General features: G+C 43.2%; 1 protein-coding gene across 4 annotated transcripts in view; it reads left to right on the top strand.

Moving 5' to 3' along the window:
- The window catches only part of SUSD6 (sushi domain containing 6), a 103,992-nt gene that overhangs the window by 42,310 nt on the left and 34,533 nt on the right, over nt 1-27,149 (top strand). For 3 of the 4 annotated variants that reach the window (XM_071809285.1, XM_065838352.2, XM_065838351.2), the window contains 2 exons: nt 11,669-11,856; nt 16,662-16,691. In XM_071809285.1, coding sequence (XP_071665386.1) covers nt 11,736-11,856; nt 16,662-16,691 — 151 coding nt within the window. In that variant the 5' untranslated portion in view covers nt 11,669-11,735. Of the gene's footprint in view, nt 1-11,668; nt 11,857-12,930; nt 13,033-16,661; nt 16,692-27,149 lie in introns of those variants that run through there. The other variant, XM_065838353.2, reaches the window with a different exon arrangement.

Raw genomic sequence — 27,149 nt, 5'->3', positions numbered from 1 at the left:
AGAGATAACAGATACAAAACTGAGCCATGGTGCTGAGACCTTTTGAAGGCCTGCTTCTCTTTACCCTGCCTTATTGAGAAGCAGTCCTGTGTTAGAATGCCAAAGTCTGTCTTGAAATCACAACCAGAATCCCAAACTATGCTTTTTAACTTTCTCAGTTGGTCAATGATAGATTGGTGGAAGATTAAGTTTTTGGAGGACTTAATGGGCAGCCTTATTTCTCAGGGTTTTTGTGTTTATCTTTGAGAAGACCTTTGTGCTGTCAGGCATCCAAACATTAAGGCTTTGTTAGCCTGGAAGATTCTGATATTACAACGTGTCTGTTTTGGGAAACTTTATATAGAAACTGTGATACAAATAATAAGCACTGCACAGAGATTGTCATCACCCCTTGCAAGTGGGTGGTTGGATGTTTTCATATCTGGGATAGCAGCTTCTAAACTTGAGTTGTGTTTCACAGCTGTGCTTTTCAGAATATACATAAGTCCCTCCATCTTCTAGTGTAGTTCCTTATTTAAATGTCAGACTGGTTCACTGAAGTTCATATATAGAGGGCTTTGATAGGAAAAAGATTTCCCAAATGGGTGTCCTCTTCAAATGACTCTGCAGCCTGGTGGTGTTGCAGCTGCGTGTGTAGCAGACTGATGCTTTTAGCCACATCAGTTGAAAAGAAAGCACAAGTGGTAAGGATGGGGAGAAGCACATTCTAGTAGTGAGGGATTATAAAATAAGTCTTTATTGTACATGGGTTGTGTGATGCATTCCCTGAAACAATTAACACAGCTGCATAAGTGAGAGAAACATTCTGGATGTACCAGTGAATTTACCGATCCCCTGATGCCTTGAGAACCCCATTCTTACTGAGAGTAACATTTCAAGCTTGTATGTGGTTTCAAGAGGTTCTGCCTTTGCATGGCTTTTCTTTATTCTCCTTCCCTGAAGCCAGTTCAGTTTACTGTGAGTTTTCTTTTTTAGGACTTATTATTTTTGGAAAGCATTCTGGAACATTTTGTGCATATGGTCCTCTGTAAATGTGCTGTTGTACTGATTAAAGCTGAAAGTATGAAACCTAGTCTTTCTGATGCAGTGTGGCAGGGGGAAAATGCTGAAACAGTAGTTTCCAAATGGGAATGCTTTTCCAAATAAAGATGTATTAACAAAACAAAACCTGGGAAAGATTCTGCGTGAGATGTATTCTCCACTATCCCACAGTCTCTTTCTCCTATGGATTGCATAGATGCTAGTATGCTTTAAAAAAATCCTTAAAGCGGATCCAACACTCTTTAAATAACTGGTTTCTCTTTATTCACTGGTGATGTGACCGCGTTGCTATAAGCATTTTTGTAATAGCACAGACATCTGCAATGCATTGGTGTTGTGTGCATTAACCTAACTCTCCACCCTGGCCCTCCTTGGCCTTGCTTCTCCTTCCTGCTGTTCCCTGGAAGTTCAGTGCCTGCCCGTAACCATCTTCTCCTTCCTTATTTGGAGTGTGAATTGAATTTTCATCTCTTATCGTTCTCCTCCCAGGTTTTCCGTTTTAAAAGGTTTCCAGTGAAATTTTGTGACTTTCAAAGAAACTTAAAATTTGGGGAGCTAATGGTATCTTGAGCTTTCTCTCAAACTTACCGAGACAAGGAGAATTGGATTTTTTTTTAGGTCATAAAATTCAAATCTATGACTGTGTCAGACCTGGCATTACAACCACAGTTCTTAGAAATGGGCAAGGATCTTCACAAGACTGAGGCTATTTCTAAAAGTATGAGAGTGATATTTGCAAGAATGAAACCCGGATCCTAGAGGAAGCTCTGCTAGTGGTGTCTGCTTCACTGTGTCACAGAATGGGACACCAAGTGCATGGAACAGGAAACATTTCATGTCTTCAAAGCTGTGATGCGAAACCATGTAACTACATGTCGATGTGTCAGAGCACCTTGCCAGCAGTTTGTCTTCTGCAGTTCCGTGTCTGAGGGAGTCCATCCTAAAACGAAGCATGTTTTTTGGAGGTCTGTTCTGATGTCTTCTTGGGAAGATGGAATTTACGGCAATAGTGCACAGATTTATTTAGAAGACCAGTGTGGCTGGCTGGTTAGTTCTTATATCTTTAATATTCCATGCAAAAGGATGGTTTAGACTGTAGGAGACACGAATCTGTGAACTATGACTGACAATGTAACAATGGACCTTTAAAGTGTAGAGTAAAAATTTGCTTGCTCTGGTTTCCTTGAGGGACCTAGAAGCCCTTTGCTTGGCTGACTTATGCCAAATGAATTCATCATCTGTAAAAAAAAGTCTTTGAAACACCTGCCTACATCTTTTGCGTCTGCCAAGAGAATACTGCATATAAAATTGCTGGGGGTCAGGCGTTGGGGTGTGAGGTGTCGTTTTCTTTCTGGTGCTTCCTGGATGCACACATGTATTTTTTAAAGAAGCTCTAGGCCTCTTTTCTTGTTAATTTTCATTGGCTGGATAATTAGGAACAGAGGAAGCTGGCAAGCAAGACATCTTGAGCAGCAGCAGCACTGTCCTTGTTATGCTTAAAAATTGCTTTGTGCATCACACTGGTCTGAGGAGTGGTAAACCACTGGGGATTAATCCACAACTGACTTCAGAGCTTCCATCGTGCAATGGCCAGTGAAGGGTGCTGAATACCACTCCTTTCTCCCTTTGGCAACCTTGCACCTCTTCTTTGCATACCTCGAAAAGTCTATTCCTTCCTTGTTCCTCATCTCTAAGGAGACTATTGGAGTTGTGGTTTGTTTGATCCACTTGGGAACATCTTTGAGCCTGCTGTTTATTTCTCTTTGGCCTGCAGCAGGGAAGAAGCTCATTTGCAAAGATTTGTACTGAAACTGCTAGTATGGAATGGAAAGAGATGAAGGAAGTGATCCCTGCCTTTAGCCCACAGGAGAATATGCTCAGCTAACCTTAAGATGAGGAATGTCAAGTGAGATAAAGAGGCAAGCAAGGGAGGGGTGTGCAAACACATGATTGAGATGCAAACAGGACGTTAGACTGAGACAGGAGGAGGCTGTGGAACAAGCTATGCACATTGGTGAATGCTGAATCTTGCAGGCTTATTCACTTGGGATAGGAATGTTGGTGTCACTTTTGTAGTTGTAAGGGATTGGTTATCCAGTAGTGAAAAATCCAGTTTCCTGTCTTCAAGCCTTAAGTGTGCCTTAGTGGGACTGTGGAGAGTTAGGCATATGCCATTTACCAGAGATTAAAATGGAAATTCAGAATTTAGCTTGTCCAACCAGCTTCTCTGAGCAAGCTCTAATATTCCCTCTTGAAAATGGGAATTCTGCATCACCAACAATTGTGTTGGTGTTTTAGAAACCTCCTTGAGAGAGTGGAGGTGAAAGCTAAACCAAGATATTTACACAAAAGAAACAGCTGAATTACAGGTCATAGGTGAAACCCTGTGGCACAGTTGGGGAATGAGGAAGGAAACCCAACAACTCAGATTCCGCTACAGGTTGAAATCAGGTCTGGGTCTGCAGGAGGATGTGTGCTCATTCCAGTGTCCAGAATAAGCAGCTCAGTCTGCCCTAGTGACTCCTCCCTGGAGCAGGGGATGTGTGCAATTCAGCCCTCTGCTTTATGATGTGCAGAAATCTGCTGCTTTTTAATTCAAAAATAAAGCTGTAAAATTAAGCTACCAAACATGTGTATTCTAAATAATTTGGTTACTCTGTATGTGTGTGTTGGGGGGGCGTGTTACATGGGTTGTTTGGTTTTTCTTATTTCTGCTCTTCCACCTTTTCCAATTATCCTAGATAATTGAGAGTTGGCTGTGCTGAAAAGTCAGATGATTAAGATTTTTCTAAACTGCCTGCAGGTAACTTTGAAAGCTTTTTTTTTTTCCTTTGTGTCTAGTTTTACTGAACACTTTAATTGAATTCTGAAGTTATCCCAAAATGTTAAAAATACAATTGTATTTCTAAAAGTTTTCAATTAAACTGGCTGAGCTACAGAAAGTAAGTAGAATTAGGGATTTCTTTCCTCTGGTGGCACTTGAGCGTGATTTTTCTGTGATTTTACTTATTAAACAACCAAGAGGATGACTTTTTTTTTAAAGTTTGACTGTGCATTGCAAAGCAGACAAAATAAGGATATAACAAAACCAGGAACTAATGGTGAAGGCTAAATCCTCTGAACCACACTGCTCACAATTAGGTTCAACCTGTGGTGTGACCCTGAGGTGAGGACAATCCTTGTGCTTAGCCTTTCACAGGGTGTGCTGTGTACACCCATCACTCATCCCACTGCCAAGATCTTTGCTGGGTGTGTTCAAGAGATAGCAAAGAATTTCTGGATATTATTCTGAGAGAGGAAAACTGTGTGTATAAAACAGATTTCTGATATGTGTGTGGGTAACTAATTTTCTTTTTGGCAAGTTTCAAGTATGGCATTTAAAAACAAACCAGTAGCATTGCAAACATACTGAACATTTCCCTAAACAAACTGTGAATAATCCAGGTTGAAGACCTGTTTTCCGGCAAGGCTGACACAGGACATAGCTGTGCCAGGCATCTTGAGCAACTGAAGAGCCTCTGACTGCCCTGTCCACCTCCCTGTCATCACGTGGTCTTGGTGCACCAAAACTAACCGAATCTGGTTCTCTTTCATGTCCTGAGAATATGGCCTTCCAAAGAACACTTTTCCATTGGGACCTTGGAGTCCTTCTGTGACAAAATGGGGGAAAATCAGAAAATTAGTCATAAGCATGCATACATTTTCCCCAGATTATGAAGGGACCTTGGATTGAGGGATATGAGTTGACAGCTTCTGAAGGTCTAGAAGATAAATGGCAGAGGTCCCCAAACAGCTTAGCTTAGAAAAGCTCCTGCCATGTGTGAGTGCATCATGTTTGGAAAGGGCTGATTGTGGTTTAAGGGTGAGTGGAAAGTCTGGCCTGCGTGGTTTCAGCGGAAACTGGTTCCTGTTTCAGGGGGCTCACGTGGAAGCGAACCACTGCTCATTGTGTGAGCAGGGCTGGCCAGGCAGCGAGGGGACTAATGCTGGAGCTTCACTGGGAAGGTTGCTTGAGGACAAGACTTCAAGGAAAGAAAGAACTTGGGGTGGCTGTTACCCAGGAGCAATGAGTACTTTTTCCCTTGTTCATAGCATTCCCTGAGAGGGTGTGTGGCTATTAACTTTGTGGCCATAGATGATGGTTTATTTTCTTACCCATATTTAGTAGGTGTTTTTCTAAGTGCACATTAAAATGAAGGAAGGAAAATACCCACAAACCTCCATTGATTTGACATACTGTTAACAGAGAAGAATCTCCTCTCACCTCCTTATTGTATTTACGAGAACTGCTGGCTATACTAAATATTATCTTTGGAAAAATATCTGTTTAATCATTCCATAACCCTTCAGCCTAGCCTGTGGCATGTGAAACAGGTTTGTAGTGTACTCGCTTTGTATACTTGTGCTACTGTCAGCTTCTGCCTCATTGTTTCTAGGATCTATTGAAGAAACCAGCCTGTTCCTTAATGCTGTGTGTAAACAGGGACTTGCTTTGGTTCACTGAACCCATGAATTGTTGAGCTGGGAGTATGTCCCTGACAAACGTGTGTGCTCTGCAGTGCACTCCAGTTAACTCCCGGAGGTGTAGGCCTGAAGAGTTGTTATGAAAGCTGCTTCCCCCTGAGCTGTAGGTATAAGGAATGTGCTAAAACAACAGGCAACTTTCAGAGAATTGAATGTCTGTCTAAATAGCTTCCTAACCAAATAACTCTGTCTGGGAAGAAAGGATACCTCCTTATCTAGCTAGAATCTCTTTCATCTTTTAATTTTACCAAGCAAAAATCAAGACTGGGAACAAGTTGTGTAACTTGTCTGAAGCCTGAGGGAGGATCCTTGCAGACAGTACCTTTGCCCATTGTCTCCTAACAATTTTGAGGGGTTTATTGATGCTATCTCCCACTAAATGGTTTTGCTACCTTTGTGTATCCTTCAAATCTCATACTGAGCTAACTCAGCTTAGTGGTATGTTACTGGAGGCATAGCAGCAGCAATTTACAGCATTCCTTGTGGGGCAGCCCTGTGCCTCTGACAACAGGATCCCTGATAACCTGGGACTCAAGTGACTTGTTAGCTGAAGAGAGATGGGGAAACTGTGCCTGAATTTAGAAGAAAGGAGAGGAGCAGTGGTGTGCTTTAGAGCAATCTATTAGTGAATCAAGAATAAGCAATAATTGATTCCCCTAGCAGATATTATTGGTTTAGGTATTTCTAACTTGGTTGTTCAGAGACCAGAATTGGACTGCTGGCTCCCCCATGCAGTCTTTGGGAGAGGAAAATGCCTCTGGGGCAAGGTCAAACACCTCAGGCAGCTCAGGAAATTCGGTGATAATTGCATATCCTCTTCCCTACCTCTTCTGGTGGCTGCTGTTATGTCACCTGAAAAGCACCATTCCAAGTGCAGGGAAGGCCACCTTCAAAGATGCCTTGGCAAGACTTGTAGAGTTTGTAAGACTAATGAGGCTTCATTAAATTGGAATGGGGAGGACAGACCTGTCTTGATCAGAAGGGCCATTTGCTGAAGGTGGTGCAATGCTTTGTCAGAGCTGCAATTTGGTGTAGAGCAGTGACTTGCAGAAGAAAGCAGCCAGCTGTGGGCCTGGCGTACAGGCCAGATGCTGGCATCTTCCCATTATATATAAACTTAAAATCCGTGCACGTGATCAGACTTGAGAGGAGCAGGTAGATGTACAGACTAGCTGGCTTGGCTTTCTTCAGAGAGGAGTATTTTTTCATTCCATGGTCTTAATTGTTGTTGAAGAAATTCTGGCAGTTGAGTGTCAGCATCGTTATTCCTTTCTGTATGGTAGGGGTTTGGTTAACAAGGCATTGGCTCCTTGTCTGTGGAAGACATGAAAAATCTATAAGTTTTGCTACAAGCGTGGAATGGGATAGCTTCATTTCTGTCCCTCGTTCTCCAAATGATGCAAGAAACAAAAGGGGTAGACACACAGTTTATTGTAGAATCAGCTCCAGATTTGCCACATGGCACTTTAAATGTCATCTTGAAATGACATTTCAAGGCGGGGGTGTATGCAGACAAAGAGTTCTTTGGTAGAGACTAATTGACTTGAAAGATCCAAATTTTAAAGAGAGCCCTTTTATGAAGTAAACATGAGCAAAGTAGTGACATGGAACTAAGGAAACCCTCTTTTCACTAGGGTGTCTTCTAGGTTTAATGACAAATCTACATGTTCCCTCCTGTAATGCAGCTTCTTTTTTGTCTGAGTAATTGGAAATGTGAGTTGTGGCTATATGAGTTTTGTGTTTCTCTGGTCAGTGTTGTCATGTTGACTTAATCACAGAAGTACTTAATCTGAAAGTCATACTGCCTTCCCTAGTAGTAGGAGCACTAACCCAGGTTTCCCATCTGCTTTCACAGGGTATCGAAGAGTACAATACCCATCTCTGCACCTCTTAAATTTGTTTGGAGTTATCCAGCAGTTTTGAATTTCTATGGGAAACTTGGACTAAAATGAAAGAAAAAAATCCTCCCTCAGTATGAATATCATTTAACTGAAGCAGCTGTGGCTGAATGAGATTTCCCTCAAAATTTAAAGTATTCCTGTGGTCAAGTGTAAAGAAACCTAAATTTCTGCAATTTTGTTTTCCCTAAGAGCTTTAGAGCTTTAGATGTGTATGTAAGGAATAACATGATATAAGTGTTGAAATGTGTCTCTATATTTTGTTTGGTTGGTTGGTTTTTGGGTTTTGTTGGGTGTGTGGGTTTTTTTGGTGTGTTTGTTTGCTTGTTTTTCTACTCCATCAGTTATCTTTATGCTAGTTTTCTCCTTTCTCCTTTATAAAACAGTACACAAAGACTTTTTTGTCCCAACTTTCTGTCACGAGCATTACAGTCACAGTATCACAGTATGTTAGGGATTGGAAGGGACCTCGAAAGATCATCCAGTTCAATCCCCCTGCTGGAGCAGGAACGCCTAGGTGAGGTCGCACAGGAATGTGTCCGGGCAGGCTTTGAATGTCTCCAGGGAAGGAGACTCCACAACCTCCCTGGGCAGCCTGTTCCAGTGCTCTGTCACCCTCACTGAGAAGAAGTTTCTTCTCAAATTTAAGTGGAACCTCTTGTGTTCCAGCTTGATCCCATTACTCCTTGTCCTATCATTGTTTGCCACTGAGAAGAGCCTGGCTCCATTCTCATGGCACTCACCCTTTATATATTTATAAACATTAATAAGGTCACCCCTCAGTCTCCTCTTCTCCAAACTAAAGAGACACAGCTCCCTCAGCCTTTCTTCATAAGGGAGGTGCTCCACTCCCTTAATCATCCTTGTTGCCCTATGCTGGACCCTCTCCAGCAGTTCCCTGTCCTTCTTGAACTGAGGGGCCCAGAACTGGACACAATTTTCCAGATGGGGTCTCACCAGGGTGCAGTAGAAGGGAAAGAGGGCCTCTCTCAATCTACTGTCCACCCTCCTTGTAATACACCCGAGGATGCCTTTGGCCTTCCTGGCCACAAGGGCACAGTGCTGGCTCATGGTTATCCTGTTGTCCACCAGGACCCCAGGTCCCTTTCCCCTACACTGCTCTCTAATATGTAATTTCCCAACCTATACTGGAACCTGGGGTTGTTCCTGCCCAGATGCAGGACTTTACACTTGCCCTTGTTATATTTCATTAAATTTTTCCCCACCCAACTCTCCAGCCTGTCCAGGTCCCGCTGGATGGCAGCACAGCCTTCTGGCGTGTCAGCCACTCCTCCCAGCTTAGTGTCATCAGCAAACTTGCTGATAGTACACTCAATTCCCTCGTCCAAATCGTTAATGAATATATTGAATAATATTGGCCCCAGTACTGACCCCTGAGGCACTCCACTAGATACTGGCCTCCAACTGGACTCTGCACCATTGACCACCACTCTCTGGCTTCTCTCTTTAAGCCAGTTTGCAACCCACCTCACTACTCTATTGTCTAGACCACACCTGCTCAATTTAGCTGTGGGGATGCTGTGAGAGACTGTGTCAAAAGCTTTACTGAAGTCAAGGTAGACCACATCCACCGCCCTGCCATCATCCATCCACCTTGTTACATTCTCATAAAAGGCTATGAGGTTGGTCAAGCATGACTTACCCTTGGTAAAGCCATGCTGACTGCCCCTAATGACCCTCTTATTGCTGATATGCCTTGAGATAACACCAAGGATAAGCTGTTCCATTACTTTCCCAGGGACAAAGGTGAGGCTGACCAGTCTATAATTACCCAGGTCCTCCTTCTTGCCCCTTTTGAAGACTGGAGTGACATTTGCCTTCCTCCAATCCTCGGGCACCTCTCACGTTTCCCAAGACTTGGCAAAAATGATGGAGAGTGGTCTAGCAATGACTTCAGCCAGCTCCCTCAGCACCCGTGGATGCATCCCATCTGGACCCATGGATTTATGGACGTCCAGACTATTTAATTGCTCCCTAACCCAGTCCTCATTGACTAAAGCAAACTCCTCCATTGACCTGGCTTCACCCGGGGTCTCAGGGGTACAGGGCTCCCCAGGACAGCCTCCAGCAGAGTAGACAGAGACAAAGGCAGCATTCAGCAATTCTGCCTTCTCTGTGTCTTCTGCCACCAGGGCACCCACCTCATTCATCAGTAGGCCTACATTGCCTCTGATATTAGTTTTATCTGCTATGTATTTGATAAAGTTCTTTTTGCTGTCCTTGACCCCTCTTGCCAGCTGTAATTCTAAGGAGGCCTTGGCTACCCTAGCTGCCTTCCTACATCCTCTAGCAGCAGCCTTATATTCCTCCCAAGTGGCCAGCCCCTGCTTCCATGACCTGTAAACTCTCCTCTTTTGCTTGAGCATACCCAACAGATCCCTATTCGACCACACAGGCCTCCTGGCTCCCTTCCTCGACTTCCTATGTGTGGGGATGCTCTGATCCTGAGCATGGAAGAAGCAATCTCTGAATGCAATCCAGCTATCTTGGGCCCCTTTTCCTTCAAGCAGTCTTGCCCATGGGATTTCCCCCAGCAATTGCTTGAAAAGGCCGAAGTTAGCCCTGCTAAAGTCCAGGGTTGCAATTCTACTTGTTATTCTGTTCCTGCCACACGAGATGCTGAACTCCACCATCTCGTGGTCACTGCAACCCAGGCAGCCCTCAACTTTTACTGCTTCAACCAGACCCTCTTTGTTAGTGAGGATGAGATCCAGCAGTGCACCTCTCCTAGTCGGCTCCTCCACCATCTGCGTGAGGAAGTTATCATCAATGCACTGGAGGAACCTCCTAGACTGTGGCTGGCTGGCTGAATGGTCCTTCCAGCAAACATCAGGGAAGTTAAAATCACCCACAACAACCAGGGCCTGTGACTGTGAGGCCACTCTCGGCTGCGCATAGAAGGCCTCATCAACTTCCTCAGCCTGATCTGGTGGCCTATAATAGACACCTACAACCGTATCACCCTTGCCAGCCTGTCTCTTGATCCTGACCCATACGCTCTCAACTCGTTCCTCATCCGCTCCTGGGCAGAATTTAGTACATTGCAGTTGCTCTCTCACATAGAGAGCAACTCCACCACCACGCCTGGCTGGCCTGTCTTTCCTGAAAAGGGCGTAGCCATCCATGACCACATTCCAGTCATGTGAACTGTCCCACCACGTTTCTGTAATTGCCACCAGATCATAATCTCCCAACCGAACACAGGATTCTAACTCCTCCTGCTTATTCCCCGTGCGGCGTGCATTGGTGTACAGGGATTTCAGGGAGCAGGCAGAGCACACTAATTTTTCCCTAGGGGCACAGGAGGCCACCCGGTCCTCATCTGTTTTAGAATGCTGCCCCACTGGGACAAGCCCAGCTACAACCCCATCCCCCTTCAAGGGGGAGTTCTTGCAGGCTAAAACCATACTAGGTTGGTGGGACATGTATTCTGCCAGGTCTTTTTCCTTCATTAAAAATAGGAGTTCAACTCTGCTTTCTTGATTTCTCAACTGTGCTTTGTGTGTTTGTGTACAAGTCTGGTTTTGCTGTGACAGTGTCTGATAGGCTATGGCTGAATCCCTCAGTCCTCAGGTATGAGCGCTGTCACATCCTGCAAATTTAATTGCTGTGCTCTGTACTGTCAGAACATTATACCTGAGGTTTGCAAGCTGTTTTACATTCCTCCTCATAAGCGTGTGTTTGCCTGCATGCCAGCTGGCTGTCAGGTTTGCTATACCTCTCCAGGTGGCTGAAGAAGCATTTGATTTATTTATCCTAGCTGTCTAGTATAGTCTGCTGTGTCTTGGAGACCTTCTGAAAGGTGGTGGAGGTATAGGAAGGCTGGCTCTCTTGAAGTTCTTTTGAAACAAATTCTCCAGATGCTATATCTTCTAGTGTTGTCTTGAAAGGAAAAGCTAAAATTAACGGTAAGCTGGGCAGTCTTTCACACCCAAAATTTTAGAGAGTGAGTGAAAAGTTCTGTTCTCTCTATAATGCAGCTCCTTTTTGTATTTCCTATGGGAAAGGTTGCTTTTTATGCTCCTGTTACCATGTATTCACAGTTCACAGGGTGAGATTCCTAAATGCTAGAACATTCAAAAGGTTGCTTTTCTTTGTTTCTGAATTTCCCCTTTTCCTCCCCTCCCCAGATGCTGTCCACATTTGGCTCAAGACTTACTGTTCCTTTCTTTTTGTTTTTGTAGACCGAGGTGCTTCTGACCAACCAGCTCTTTCGGGAATTCTTTAAAAAGAAACTTTGGTGGGTAAAAGATGTGCCATGGAATGGTAGCACCAAAGAGCAACACAGGATCATCTCTTGCCTTGACTAGCCATGGGTTATTTCTTCTGCTAGTTATCTTTGATACCTTTATCTTAGAAGCACAGGCCTCAGGTAAGTGAAACCTTTGCATATGCTGCAGGGAGGGGGAGATATATATATAAGTATGGAGGTGGCTTTATATTTTTATGGGGAAGCTGGTGATGATTGATGCATTTGTACACATCTTCCAGTACTCACAGAAAAAATTCTGTCCCTACTTGTTAAGCAGAGGGCAGTGCCTAAACTGAATGCGTGTTGTGTATTAGTAAATAAGTGCTTGTCCTTTACCCTACCATTTTGATTGCCCCTGATTTTTTCCCCTCCAGTCTCAGCCTTTCAGTACAGCTGAGGGCACTTGAACTGTCTCAAGAGCATCGACCACATTTTGGTGGAGTGAGATTTTAATGTAGATGCTCTTATCTATATGTCCTGTAGCAACTGCTCATGTGAAGCAGTTTTGGAAGCACAGACTGTTTTCAGCTCTTTGCACAGCTGATGAATCTGTTCAGTGTTTCCTTGTATACTATCTTCTGATACCTAACCGCACCCCTCTTTTAGATCGTCTTTGCAGCTTGAGTTTTTCCCTCTCCCCTTTCTAATTTCTTGATGTTCATCTGATGGACAAGCATTGTTAACAATGTAAATAGCAGTGCAATGGTATGATATATAAAATCTCAGTAGAGATGAGGGGATCTGCCTTTTAGAAATGAGTGAAAGAAGAAAATAAGGTAGATAGTCACAAAATAGTACCTGATGTGAACTATGTGCTTATTTACCCAATGTACCCTGAAATAAGGAGACTGAGGGGAGACCTTATCACTGTCTACAACTACCTGAAAGGAGGTTGTAGCAGGGAGGTTGTTGTTCTCTTCTCCCAAGTAGCAAGTGATAGGACAAGGGGAAATGGCCTCAAGTTGCACCAGGGAAGGTTCAGATGGGATATTAGGAAAAAATTCTTCACAGAAAGGCATTGGGACAGGCTGCCCAGGGAAGTGGTGGAGTCACCATCCCTGGAGGTGTTTAAAAGGTGTTTAGACAAAGTTCTTAGGGATGTTGTTTAATGCTAGAGTTAGATTAGGTTATGGTTGGACTTGATGATGTTGAGGGTCTCTTACAACTGAAATGATTCTATGTCTTTTCTCTCAGACCAGCCATGATGTAGATTTTGTCTGTAGGAGATGCCTGATCATAAGTGGCATGGGATGGAAGGAGTAACTTTGTGTGCTTTTCCACAGAACTTTGAAAGAGGTTAGTTCTAAAAAAGCACATAGACTTGACTTCAGCAGCAGTTGCAATGTAGTTTGAAAACAAACATAACTCTAAAAAGTCCTATTTATTTGATGTATCATGGCACCTGAAAATATCCCATGACCACCACTCATCAACATCAGTGAAGCTCAAGTTGGCCTCTGTGTGGTAGAGCAGAATAAATGTTAATTGTCAGATGCACTCAAAGCTGAAGTGGTCCTGCGTGGAAAACTCTGCTGGTGCTGGAAGCTGCTGGAGGAGGAGTTGGTCTCCTTTTAGTATTTCTGGCTTTTTTAGTTGGGAGAGGCTGCTGAAATCAAATATCCCACACTTGTATGTCTTCCTGTCCTGATTTTTGGCTTTGTAGGTAATGAGGAGTGGAGTGACACACAAGAGAGCGACAAACTGGCAAGAATGCATAATGTGAGTGGGAAAGGAACAAGGTCTTTTTGGATCCCATCTATCTGTGTTTTTTCCAGTCTTGCTGTTATTGGTGATAACGTCACTGCCTCATTTCAGATACAGGTTTGTCAGATATGCTACCCAGCCTGGGGCTGGAGTGCGCCATCCCCATCTGAAACCCACATTACACACTGCAGCACCTTCTATTGAGTCTGTAATCAGTATGCAAATACCTCATGCTGCACAGTGCTGTTGGATGGGGAAAGGCAACCACAACATGGCAAGCCTTTCTAATATAATTTTTGAGGCATCCAGTCTCACTAACGAAAGTATTAGTTAAAAATGTCAGAAGACCCGAGAGTGGTTCTGCCTTGTTTCCCTTTCCGTGTTCCTTTTGCTTCAGGGTCTAAAATGAGCTGTGGTAAACTGATCAGGGCAGATCATCAGCTAAATAGGATTATAGTGGCCAGGCATGAACCATTTCCTGCAGGGGAAGTGGGAAAGTGAGTGCATGTGGAGGGGAGCCCAAGATCATAGCGCAGGGTGAGACTTGGAAGGGAAAAAAATCCTGGGGGAGGGAGAGGGTTCACTGAGGAGCGCTTCCATGTACAGGTTTTCTGAGCCGGGGAGGTAGCAGCCCAGCTTCTGGGACGGATGGAGGTGCTTGGTGATGTGTCATGGTCCCGGAGAGCTGCACCTGCAGCAGCACGCAGGCCATGAATAACATTAATGAGCAAGCCAGCCAAGAAGCGGAGAGCCAGATGGAGAAACAAAAGAATACTGGCAAGTCACTCGGAAAATCATCTTTCCCTCATCTTTGTCCTCCAGCCACCCTACCACCCTCACTTTATTACTTTACATAACTCCAAGGAGGCAGAGCAAAGCGATGTTAACATGAAACAAGAGACTGTATTAAATCTCTTGGTGATAATGCTTATCTTGAATGCAGGACCAGTGTGACATGCTCGCAATTTCTACAAAAGCTGAAGAATATTCTCATAAAGACAGACAAGCATGGCCATAATGGCCGGCTCACCTCTGAGCAGAGCTTGTGATTCCTGTGTTTAAAACTATATTATGTATAGTGTATTGCAATAATTTTGCTGTTTATAAATTCTATTACTTGAGTTCCAGGAGGCTTAGGGATATATTCATGTTCTGGGTAGGAATGCATTCTCTTTGCCATGTGTTTATGTAGACAGCAGACTCATTTCCAGTCAGCAAGCATCTGGTCTGTCCTCTGGTAATAAATTGTTTTTATTTATGCATAGATTTTTTAAAAAAATCTTCAGCACTTTGTCTCAAGCAATCTGTCCAAAATATCTCGGAGTGCTGTGAGATGAATATAAGTTGCTTAGCCACTAAGCACACTGCAGAATTCAGGTAAACTGCTCCCTTTTCACATGAAGATTTTCTTGGGAATATAAAAACAGCTGCTGCGCATATTTTAACACAAATGCAGCATTTGGTGATGGGCAAGCAATGAAGCGATGTCAGAAGAGGAGGATTTATGGAAACTTCGGTGCTGTTTAGAAATATGTTTTTGATCTCTGTCACTGTTGTGCCGTTTTTCCTGTCTGGCAAGTTCTCTGGGATTACTTGGGGAAAATAAGGAATGAGCAGGCAAAGAAACTTGTAAAATAAGAATCTGAAATGCTGAGTCTTAGTTCTCATCTGTCTCTTCTTTGAGGGTTCATCTGGAATGTAGGTAACATCTGGGGTGCTTAGAAGAGAGAGATGGGGTATTTTTGAAGAGTTAGAGAGGACTAATAGCAATCATTTTGTCTGCTTTTCTATAGGTGAGTCTTCTCCACTCTTCCTTCGTTGCTGTGATTTTTATTTTTTTTTTTTAATTTTTTAATATTATTTTTTCTCCCTCCCATCTCTGGCCGCTAAGGTTATTCCGAAGCTCTCAAAGGCCTTGTGTTTATATCTCATTCGCAATGGTCCGCCTGACTGTCTGGGCTATTTTTGGAAGAATGGCAGTGGAACAGAATAAGTTCATTAAGTTTTAACATGTAGTCTCTCAAATACTTTGAAAGCTTCCTCTCATTTGTATTGCAAATGTTGTGATCTGTCCTGGATTCATAATCGGCTCTGCCAGAAACCTATCAAAACATAGGTTGGACCTTTCATTATTGATAATAGCTTGACCTGATGCTGGGAAATACAAGTAGAGGTGTTGGTAAAAGTATTAAACATGCTGAATTAAGCAAATATCAGTAGACATAAAGAAGATCTTTTAAATATTAACCTTTAAAAATAATAATAATAATGCAACTCAGTGGATCCAAGTTCATTTAGATTTAGACACAGCCTGATTGTTGTGGTGTTTTTTTTTTTTTGTGTTGACTGATCACATGTGAACTGCTATAAAACTAGCTCTTTATTTTTCAGGATTGCCATTAAAGTGATAAATTGAGCTCAAATAAACTGAAACGACTTCATTCCTATGTATTGTCTGTGATGCAAACGCAGCCAATCTGCTGTTGTAAGGTCTTTTCAGTACCAAGGTTATTCTGCACAGAAGCTCTTGGATACTGCTGGTATTTGTTTGCATTGCACAGAACAGCTTGTTAGAGCGCACTCCAGTCATTGAGCAGATTCAGACTTGTTTCTGTTCTTTGGGAATCTATGCAAAGCAGAGGTTTCCTTTGTCTCTAATTATGCAGCTGAAAGGAAAGCATTTATACAGCTAGGGATGAACTCCATGGTCATGACAACAAGGACACTACAACACTGGATGGCCAGAGAGAAATGGGGGGAGGTGTTGCACATCAGCAGAAGGATCTTGATTGTAAGCTGCATCCTTCATGTAAGTGTGTATTTGGAGAAATTTCAGAGTCAGCCCAAAGAAGTGTGTAGTTCTCCATTGAGAGGAGGGGGAGCAGGTTTCAGGTGCAGTTCTTCTTTCCAGTCCCTTTGGAGAGCTTAGTGAGAGCAGAGTTGTACAGAAGAATGTGGTGAGGGGCTGCAGAATAACAGCCATCTGCAAAGGTGGCTAAGAAGCAGAGGCAGATGGACCCAGAATTAGAATATTCAAATAATAAAATTCACGCTATTACTACACTGATCCCGGTAGTGTTATTTAAGCAACTGGCTTGAAGGGAGTTATAGGAATCTTAAGAAGCCACAAAACTTATTTAATTTTAACCATTTCTAATGGTTGAAGGATGAATTAAAGCAAACATAATAGTAACCCTGAATTTTGCTTTTGTCTGTCCTAGGTTTTCCCAGCAAATCCAAAGGACCTGCATGTGAGTAGACTTATATTCACTGCTTTGCTATGATAAATGAGTGTGATATTTTACTGCTTAATGTTATACTTTTGTTGTGTTGGATAGGCTGAGATCCCTTACTATGCCCTACTCCCATTTTTGTCCCTTGTGTTAGGGAAAGATGACTGCCCTCAGTTTGAGATGGTGGTCAACTTTATATGTGCCACTGTGCTTGAAAGGATCCCTGTGCCTTCTAAAGCATTTAACTGCAAATAACTGAAGAAAAAACAAATATAATAAATATCTCATTTCAATGCGGAGATGCTGCTTGTGAGAGTTTTGAGAGGCTGACAGAGAGGATACAAAGGACAGAGAGGACAAGCTGAGGCAAAAAACCTTTTTATTTCCTTTAATAAAGAAATTGAACATCATGGAGCATGAAACTGGATATCTTCATTGGATACTCCTACTTTTCATTTCCCGTGCTTGGAAAAAGTCTGAAATCGTTCCTGTGTGTATGTTATGGATGTATGTAACTTTGGGAGATATTGGGAAGCATATTTGGGTTCTATATCTGTTCTAAATGTATAAAATTTTCATGTAAGTCTTTGAACTCTGAAATTTGATTTGTTCAGTTTGAACTTTCCCTTCTCTCCGCCCCCCCCCCCCAAAAAAAAAAAAAAAGTAGGAAAAGAGTCTGAGGGGAATAGATTCATAATGAAGTCTTTAAAGGTGGGGAAGGGGAATTTTACCGCCTACCAAATTTTGGTCTTCAGAGAATGTGAGACAAGAGAAGAGCTAATGGAATCCTCTGAATCCCAAATTTTTAATCCAATGCCTGAATTTTATTCCTGGCAAGACTGGTGTCACACACACCTACTATTAAGGGGCCTGAAATTCTTGGCCATGGTTGCTAGCAGAAAAATAAACTGATTTGGGGAGTAACTCAGGAGTTTTCTGGTCCAACTCAGCTTCTTGGGCTAGAATGAGAAAGATGGAAACTGGTAGGAGGTTCGTTGTAGAGGGAAGCAGGAGGGGCACTGAATGGCATGGATTCTTCTTCAAGAGAAGGTGTTTGTGAACTTCAGTCCAGGTTCTGACTCATCACCATCCTGGTGTCCCATGATGACCACTGCCTGCTAGGTCGAAGATAGACTTGTCTGTCTTCTTATGCAGCTTCCTTCTCTCGCTGAGTCCTTCATCTCTGTCTACTGGAGCCAATCATTTGGGAAGAGTTTTGGATTGTTCCTAGTGTCATGGGAAAAGTCCTGAGAGCGGGACAGAAAAGTTTGCTTGCTATCACCTTCTGCCACAAGGATTCACCACGTCCTGTTTATGCTGCCAACTGTTACTGCTTCTGGAGCAGGGATGGCAGAACAAGAAGTGAATTTGCTCTGAAACTCTGGCAGTTTTCAGCTAGGGCTGTTACTGCAAATACTGCTGGAATAGCTGGTGTGTGGTAGGTAAAGCTGTGAAGTAGGTGTGTTCCTCTATGCTTACATGAGTGATGAGGGGCAAACAAGTGGTAGGGCAGGGTGGGTAGCTGTAGGCTGTTGGATCTTCAGCTTTTGTGACTGAATCTGTCAAGGACCTGTGTTAAACCCAGCAATCTGTACCTAGAATCAGGATTGCTAAAATACTGCTGGTAACAAGCTGCAGGTAGTCAAGAGTGAAGGTAAGGTGCTGAAGGCACTTGAACAGCAAGCTCAAAAATGCTTGTATCTTCGAGAGAGTAATTGGAACCCGGTGACAGGATTATGGCATTGTCTCAAGGGGTTGTACCTCCTTATCTGTGTGCACTGATCTGCAGCTAAAAAAACATTTTCCTATTAGTGAACTGAAACCTCTGGAGAGTGTTATCTTCCTCTGCAAGCAGGAATTCCCCCGAGGCTCTGCTTTTTTGCAAAGTGTTGTGCTGAAATTGGAGGGCTGTCAAACAACATGCTTCCAGCTGTTGTTGAAGGGATTTGAAGTAACCCCTTAGGTATGGGGCTGCTTAGATGAGTTATAAGATGTTCTAGGTGGATTAGGCTAGAGGGGGTTTGTTGCTAAACTGTTGAAGAAAAAAGAGCTTTTTGGCCCAGCCTGGTACAGTGATCCTTTTATTATGGAAGGGGGAGGGGAGCTTTTGGAGTTCCAGTGCTGGGAAGACTGCCTCATCTCAAGAGGTTGTAGGGATGCTCCCTCGCTGCTTGTGTGCCTTGGCCTGGCTGGTGCTGGATGAAGATGCCTCCTGTGTTCCTTTTCTAAAGGGCAAATGCCATGAATGAAAGGATAAGTGCATTTATGCGTTTGGCACGGTAAGAAGCATTTCAGGGGAAGCAGAACCCAAAGAGTTGAACAGTAGGGTAACAAAAGAGCAACTTTAAGTCCTCTGAGCTCAGCATTTTCTGTCTAGCCACTTCTCTTAATTCAATGGGGAACATATTTTGTGTCTGAGAGCAGAAAGAAATATTGCTGCTGCTTTTGAGATGTATTTTTTACTTTGTCGATAAAGGGAGAAGCATGTCTGAAATGTTGCCTTGCTGGTGGATATCGTTATGAGTTTTCAAGCCATAGACAGGGAAGAAACATGAAAGGCCTGACACATGCAGAGTCATACTAGAAAGCCAGAGGTGGCTGCTGATTCTCTGGCTTGAAGGAATGTTTTCTATGTCATAAGACCAACATGGTTTATAGTAAGTTTTATGTCAGACATACCCTAAGGCACCCATAAAACTATCCATCAAGAAAGGGAATAAAACTGGTTTGTGTTCTTGCCAATTTTGTTGTTTAGGCAATTTTGCATTTTGTTCTGCTTCTTTTTCAGCAGAGATGTCAGCTGCTGAGACAACAGGTGAAGATTTTCTGTTTTAGGTAGAACTAGAATATTTGGAAGGAAAAGATGACTCTTCAGGCATAGAAAAAGACTAGAAGCAAATGGAGATTTGTAGGAAGGTAGTAGGATAGATTGAAGGTGAATAAGGATCAGGGGAGAGTAAGATTCTAGGAAGCAGATGAAATGGTCAGAGGAGTGAAGCAAAACAGGAAGGTGAAGATTTCCACAGGTGAAGTTGTGAAAAGGATCGTGGTGGTTTAAAATGCCAATTAGTGGGTTGGTAGTTAAGTAGTGTAAGTCCTGAAAGAAGGTAGTGTTTTACTTATACAAGCAGATTACAATGGTTGAGAGTAGTATGGCCTTGGGAGGGAGGACTCTAGTAGAAATATATATGTGTATATATTTGTGGGGGGGGCGGTTTATGGTTGGGTAAGAGTGTCTTAATGCAGGAGGATGCAGGATATGCCTTTACAACATAGGCTCTGAGGCTTTACTATATGCAACAGGAATGACTAATGAGACACTGGCAGAGAGTTTAAGAACTTCAAGGTTACAAAGTGTGTGCACTGCCAGGGACTGAAGCTTCAGGGCAGGAATCTCCTCACAGCAGGAGCAGAGCAGGGTAGAGATGCCAGTTGTTGGAGCACTGGCTGGGTCTGCCTACAAGTGCTCGAATGTCATTGCTGGGGATCTGGCAGGGAGAGAAGCTATGAGAGGCCATATAGCAACAATGTGTGCAACAAGATATAGAGAGGAGTTTCAAGTGGAAGTTGCTGCCATGTTCAAAGAAATATCCGTGACTTTTTCAGAAAGTTCTGCTTTTCTTGGTCTGTGTTCAGTTTTATAGTTAAAAGCTGCTTTGCTCTTCTGCCCCATCCTGCATTTGTTTGGCTGCTACACCCACTGTAGAGGAACCCTTCCTGTAGACAAGATAGACCTGTTAAAGCCGCTAGACCCTATACCCTTGTCAACACCCAGGTAATACTCCCTGCTGGTGGTGATGCTTTCCAGGTGGGGTCTGTGTGTCACTCTGTGTGTGGAACAAAGATATATCAGAGTGGGTTAGGGACTTCTCGTGCTGCCTCTGTGCTGGACCACCAACATCCTGGAGATTTATCACAAGGAGACTTACCTGATGCTGCAGAGGCCTTTAAGAATGTGCTTCTGGTGTGTCATACAGACCCCACAGCTGTGGATTTAACCTGATCTGGGAGGGAAGAAGTGCATGTTTTTAATGTTGTTTCCTCTTGTCCAATCCACTCCTACCTTCCGAGCAGCTGACTTTGAGACTCTGAGTCCTGGAGATGTGCCTGCTGTGCAAGCCGTCTCCAGTAGCTCAAGTTTAGGCCTGCTGACATGCTTCTCGAAAAGGACCAGTTGTCAGAGCTGTGCTGAACCATGCATCATGTTTCAGCACATCTTCTCTTTCGTGCAGGCAAAGGACTGCTTTGTGTTATCCTAAAGCTTGTACGGCTTCCATTCTGTTGCTGGTTTTGCTTTCCCTAACGAAAGTAACCTTTGAATGCTCCTGGAGAACAACCTTCAGGATTCATCATAAACAGTTCCTTGGTTGTAATTGACTGAGGTTATAAAATGCTAAGAAAAGAGAAAGGCTTTATCATTTGAGTATTTAGGTTTTACTGTCACTTTTCTTTCAACTGAGGAAATTATTCATTTTTGGTACATAAGCTGAAAAATCTGAACATGGTCACAAGCTGCGATGAGTTTGCCTTTGAGTGCAAGTCTTAGTGAAATCCATGAAAATGGCAAGTTTGTTTTTCCAGTTACATTCTTTTAGTGCTCCATGTCTTTATCTTTCCCAACAAGCTAGTCCTGTTGTAAATGTTATTGACAGTAGCCCAAAGCAGAAATGAGTCTAGCTGTGATATCGAAATGTGATGTCCTTGAGTTAGTATAATTTCAACATTCAGGTCTTCCCACTTTTAATCTCTTTATTTGCATTTACTTCTCAAATACTTAAATGTTATCGTTAATGTGACAGTTTCTGCTTTGATGGCAGCTGTTTCCTCCATGGCATTTAGTAAGCTAGATTCCACTTTTGGAATAGTTGGGGGAAAAGTACAGCGCTTGAGCTGAGCTCTCTGTTGGTGCAGGATCCTTGTTTAATTTCGTGTCACTGAAGTGATAGTGAAACAAATAGTCAGCAAGTTTGGTCAGAGGCTGACAACAGGATTGGCAGTCAGGCCCTGTTGGTGCACCCATGCCATGGGGGAGAGAGATGCATGCAGTGGTGGCTGGATAGCTGCTGACCTAAGGCCATGCCTGTGGTGGATGAGCACACTTGAAGTTCAGTGTGGATGCACTGCTGGAAGAGGTCAGGCCCTGTGAGAAGTTCTGCCTCCTCTTAGAAGCCTGGAGAACTGACAGCCTCTTGACATGTGCCTCCAGCTGTGGAAATGCCTCAGGACTGGAGCACCTTTCCAGAGCACTGGGGTTTTTAGTTATAGTTATATTTTTTCCCCCTGTAAGTGTTGCCAAGGTCATGTTTGGTCCCACTGTAACCAGCTCTTTCCAGTCTTGAACTGTTTCCATGTTAGAATCAAGTCTTAGAGTGGGCAGTGGTATGACTGCATGGGGAAAAGGGGACATTGCAACCTGTCATTTAGTATGTAAGTAAGGCTGCTTTTAGCATCCTTGACTTTTGCTGTCGATAAAACCAAGGGACTGGTGGAAGTTGCTAATTAAGGGTGTTGTGAGGAGATTCTTTCTCTGACTACAGTCAGGGTGAGCAAAGACTTAACTATTTACCACATACCCCTGGCCACCTGCCATTTGTCTGAGGCAGGTCAGGAGTGTTTCATGCTCAGCTGTGTCAGATACCATGGAGCGATTTGAGAGGATGAAAATGGATGTTGGTTTTGCATCATCTGACAGCAGGGAAGCATCTATCACTAAGTCTGTTTCCATCCACTGAACTCTTAACTTAATTAGCTGCTATAAATGGAGGAAATTTTTCCCCTGACATTAGTCAGTTTAGTAGCATCAAGGGAGGGTGTCTGCAGAACCAAAGCTTTTGTGTTTTTCATTTTAAAATGAACTGGGTTTGGCAGCATTTCAAAGCTGCTTGCCAGCATGCACCCTGCACAAATAAAACCAGATGTGTCTCCCTTTCCAAAGCGGTCTGTCGCCTTCCTTCTTTCTGTGGCGACAGATGCTGACCTCCTCATTATGTGCAGAGGTACGTCTCTGTAGGTAGGAGTTTAAACACCTAAGCAGCAGTGAGATGATTGAACTTTTCAAGATGAAATTGTTCTCATTTCTGTTCTGGTAGAGGGATTTGGGGCTCTCGTGTTATTTCTGCCATGTTAGAGTAGCTTCACCTAGTCTCATAGTGAAGTGGGAATCACTGTAAATGCAGCAGTGTTTGTGAATGGTGAACAGCAGCTTTCTAGTTAACCTGTATTTTACCTGGTGTAAAACTTAGTTTGATTTTACTTCTCAGCCATTGTGGTGGTGATCTCCTTTTTCTTCTGCAGTGGGAGGCTTTCTGGGAGATGGTAGGAAATGGTAAGCTGTAGGAAACATTTTTGCAGAAAATTCTATAGCATTTAAAACAATCAATACTTGAAGTTGGTTTTCCCTGGTCATTCCATGACTGGTATTGGAGTCAATTAAAACTGAATGCTAAATTGAAAACAAAAATAAAAAGCCCTCTGGTAACGATCTGTCATTTGTTACATATCACATGGTAGCAGGATCAAACTTGTGATGCCTGGTCTGGTCTCTGACCTCCCCACAGCAACTAGTTCCAGTTGTTTTTGCAGGGAATGTGACTGTTCTCAATCCCTTTGGAGCAGCTTTTTCCATGGGAGGGGTTCTTCCCTGATGCTGAACTGGTTCTTGGGGCTGTAAGGAGATGTGTTTATGTTAATCAGTGTCTTTGAGACCTGCTGTCCTATACCAATATCTGTTATGCAGAGTCTAATGACCAGCTGTAACGATTTTTACTGCCATGCTATTGTTTAGTAGTAGCAAGAGAGCTGTTGGAGACCTTTTTCCTCTTTTCACGTCTTCCCTGAGCTCATCTTTGTCCTTGCATGTGTGTTTAGAGAACACAAGGCCACAACATACGACTGCTGTGCCCTGGGCCCCCACCCCTCATGCATGAATTCATCAGCTTGATCTTTCCACCCCTGCTCCTTGGGAGGGTTGGATGGCAGCTGCAGCTCCTATCAAGCATGATGCCGGGCAGGGAGCTTTGAGGAGGAGAGTTACAAAAGGCCCAGCTTTAATCATCTGTGTAAGGGCACAGCCGAGGCTCTGTCACCCAGGCCCCACGCTTGTCTTCTGGTGCTATGGTTGTAATGACATTAGCATTTCAAAAATAGGATTACCATGGCCCCCAGGTTCTGAGAGGAGGATATTTTGGCTCTTACTTGAAAAACTGCTTCTTGTGTTAACTGCTTCTTGTGTGTGGATCCTGAAGGGATGGTGGAGGTGTCCATAGCATGTTAAGAGTGGGTTGTTGCTGTTGTGAAGAAGCTGGTTGTTTGTTGGCCTAAATGTGGAATTGTTGGAGCGAATAAAGGACTCAGCATTCCGATTCAATGTGAATCATGCAAAGCCATTTATTACAGAAACAAGCCTCTTTATATATGCAGTTATTTCCTGATCACACATCCACAGTCCAAGCATGTATTAACTGATTGGGTATCTTCTATGTTCATGAGCTGTCCATGCGTCTGAGTCTCACTGCTGATAGGTCTGTTGATTTACATAGTGTTGCTGCCTTGTAGCTACTGAACTGCTTTACACAGCAGATCCTGTTTTCAGCTTTCCAAGGTGGCCTTGAAATTCCTTTGGGCCTGGGTAGTTCAATAACAAATCTCCGTCTAATAGAAACCCATCCACATAGAATGATAGATGTGAAGTTGTTGTTGCTGATACCATTCATTTTTGTGGAGTGACTGAGAATTTACTAACTGAAAAGTGAACTAAAGGAAGTGACTTGAGATCACAACTGTATGCTGGATAAGCATCATCCTGAAGTCATGCTTACGGGAAGAAGCTAAGGTAACTACACTGTTAACAGTTTGTCTCTTGTATTTCAATGAAAGGAAATGGGCAGCACATACATCCTATTAATTCTCTGCCTTTCAGGCTTCTCATGGTGCCAAAACCACTTTCTGTGCCCAGCATGGGATTTCAGGGTGGTTCCTTGGAGAAATAGTTGTATTTTTTTTTTTTCCAGGTTTTGTTTAAAAACAAAAATTCCTCAAGTGAACCTTATTTCCTGACATTTGCAACTCTATTGGAGTATCCTCACTTTGGATCAATGTTCAGCTGATCTTTGTTTTTTACTAAGTTAACTTTCCCTTTCCTATGTTGTTTGTGTTGAAAACTTGCAGTAAGGCCCTATGTAAGCTGGACTCTAGTGGATTATCCCCTCAGTTGCTATCTTCTCTCCAGTTCTATTACCTGTAGAAATGATAGGTCAGGCCAGGCAGGTTGGTCATCTGGTCCCTGGGGCGGGAGAGAAAAGGGAATTGTCTTATTTGCCTACCAGATAGGGGCAAGAATATTTTATGCAACCTCTTTAATTGTGTGTAGGCCCTAAAATCAGTAGCTGTCCCACAGCATCTGAAATAAGGGCCACTTGAATTGGCTCTCTGAGCATGGTTGGAGGGCATGTAGCAGAAAATGCTGGTGGTTGCCTGGAGCCTTGTCCTGAACTGTATTGCTGATGCTGTGTGTATTGAACTGTTGAATGAGAAGACAAAGGTGTATTTTGAAGAGACATTAGTAAATGCATAGGTTGAAGTGTTCACAGGCCTTTGCGTGTGCCCATGAGGACTTCTCTTGCGTGTTCACCAAGTGGTTTGGCGAAGCTGTGCTGGCCTGAGTCATGACCCTTGCTCTTGGGACAGACAGACAGAGACTGGCTGGAAGATCTACCTACATCTTCTTGAGATGGCAGGCCTGGGCCCTAGATAAGCTGTCCCTCAGGTTATCAAGGAGGAGCAGCAGTAGAGTTTCCCATGTAAACACAGCACAGGGTATTTGGTGTGCTGAGGGAGGGAGGCATTGAACTTCTCTGTGAAAACAGGAACTGTGGAAGGCCTTCCAGGAGTGCGGTGGCTCTGACGAGGCGCATGTGCTTATTCAGTGTATTTCTAACTGTACCATAATCTCCTAGTGTGTTCTAACCTGCTTATTTCTGTAGAGCACACATCTGTCTATGAGCTTCAACAAGGATGGAGTGTCTTAGACATTAGATGTTCAATTGAACATGCACTGACCAATGGTGGAGCTCTTGTATGCCTGGTGCCTAGGTGAGCTGGACAGAAAGCACAGGGTGGCAGAGCCGCAAGTCGCCACCGTCGCCCTGTCTTGACCTCTCCTTTCTTCTGTTTCTGCAAACGTACCAGCAGACAGAGCTATGCAAATCTGCCAGCTCTCTCCTTGGGAATTAGTCACTTAGTTGCTCTGCAACCAGCACTGGAATAGGCTTTTGAATTTGCAGTGGAACTCAGGTACAGTGCACTTTTGTGTGGCTGGTTTTGGGATGTGTGAGTTTCTTCTTTTTGAAACACTGTTTCTGGAAGTGATGATAGAAATGAAATATTCAGTATTTTGGTGGAAGCAGGCTGGAGAAAAAGTAAAACAGTAAACGTGAATGCTGTCAATGGAAAACCTAGGAACTAAAGAATGCAGGAAACAACAGCCTGGTTTCTGAGGGGCTGATAAAATTTTAGGATTATTGGGGGAAGAACTGTCTGCCATTCTTTTTAACTTCAGGGCAATTACTGTCTTAAGGCTTGCAAGAGAAAGAAAAGAGCAGCAAAAAAAATAGAATTAATAAGTGCTGGTCATAACATTTAGTGGGATGAGAGCATTTAAAATTATTATGGAGTGGGGGAGTGGAGAAAGTAGTTTGATTCCCCTTGCTCCCTGTTTGGATTAATGAATTTGGAAATAGTAGCAAACTTGTGGTATTTTTCAAGTCTACTTTTAACAAGACTGCAAATTTTAAAAGAGGAGGCAATTCAGTAAAAATAATTGAAGATGTGAGAACTTAACTGCTATATCTCCTGTTGCAAGTGCTTTGTGTATGTAGATGTTAAGAGAACTGAATATCTTTCTGATGTACTGGGATAGGAGAAACCAGAGCAAGAAGACAATTCTAAATGCAGGGAAGCAAGTGAGATACCAACTTTTGAATAGATCCTTATAATAAAGTTGTTCTTTCTTTTGTTCTTGGCAGCATAAAATAGAGTCAAGGAAAGGAAATGGCTGAGCAGAATAGTGGTATTCTGTGTAACAAGCGGCAGGAGAGCATGAGGTGGGAAAAAGGAGATGGGGCAGAATGCCAGAAACAAAGATCTTTGTATAATAAAGCTTGTGTCAGAAATTCCTCCCTTCATGACGGTATAGTTTAGTTTCCACTGAATTGTTTGCTCTTTGGTCAGCTTAAACTGGTCTTTATAAAGTGATATGGCAGCTAAGCGAGTAAATAGCAAAGAAAAATAGCGTTGCGTCGTCTTTAAATTAGGGAAGATTTCTGGTGGGATGGGTCTGATGTCAGATACATTTACCATCAAGTGGAGTTTTCTGAACTGCTTGTGTCTCACTGGTAATTCCTTGGGAAAGGATGTCTCAAGTCACGCAAGCGCTGCTGAAAATTTTGCTCAGTGTGTTCAGCAGTCTGCAAAAGTGAT

This window comes from Patagioenas fasciata, chromosome 5 (assembly GCF_037038585.1).
Source record: "Patagioenas fasciata isolate bPatFas1 chromosome 5, bPatFas1.hap1, whole genome shotgun sequence".
Taxonomy (NCBI): Eukaryota; Metazoa; Chordata; class Aves; order Columbiformes; family Columbidae; genus Patagioenas; species Patagioenas fasciata.
Note: the sequence above shows the minus strand (reverse complement) of the source record. Positions and strands in the feature narration are given on the sequence as shown.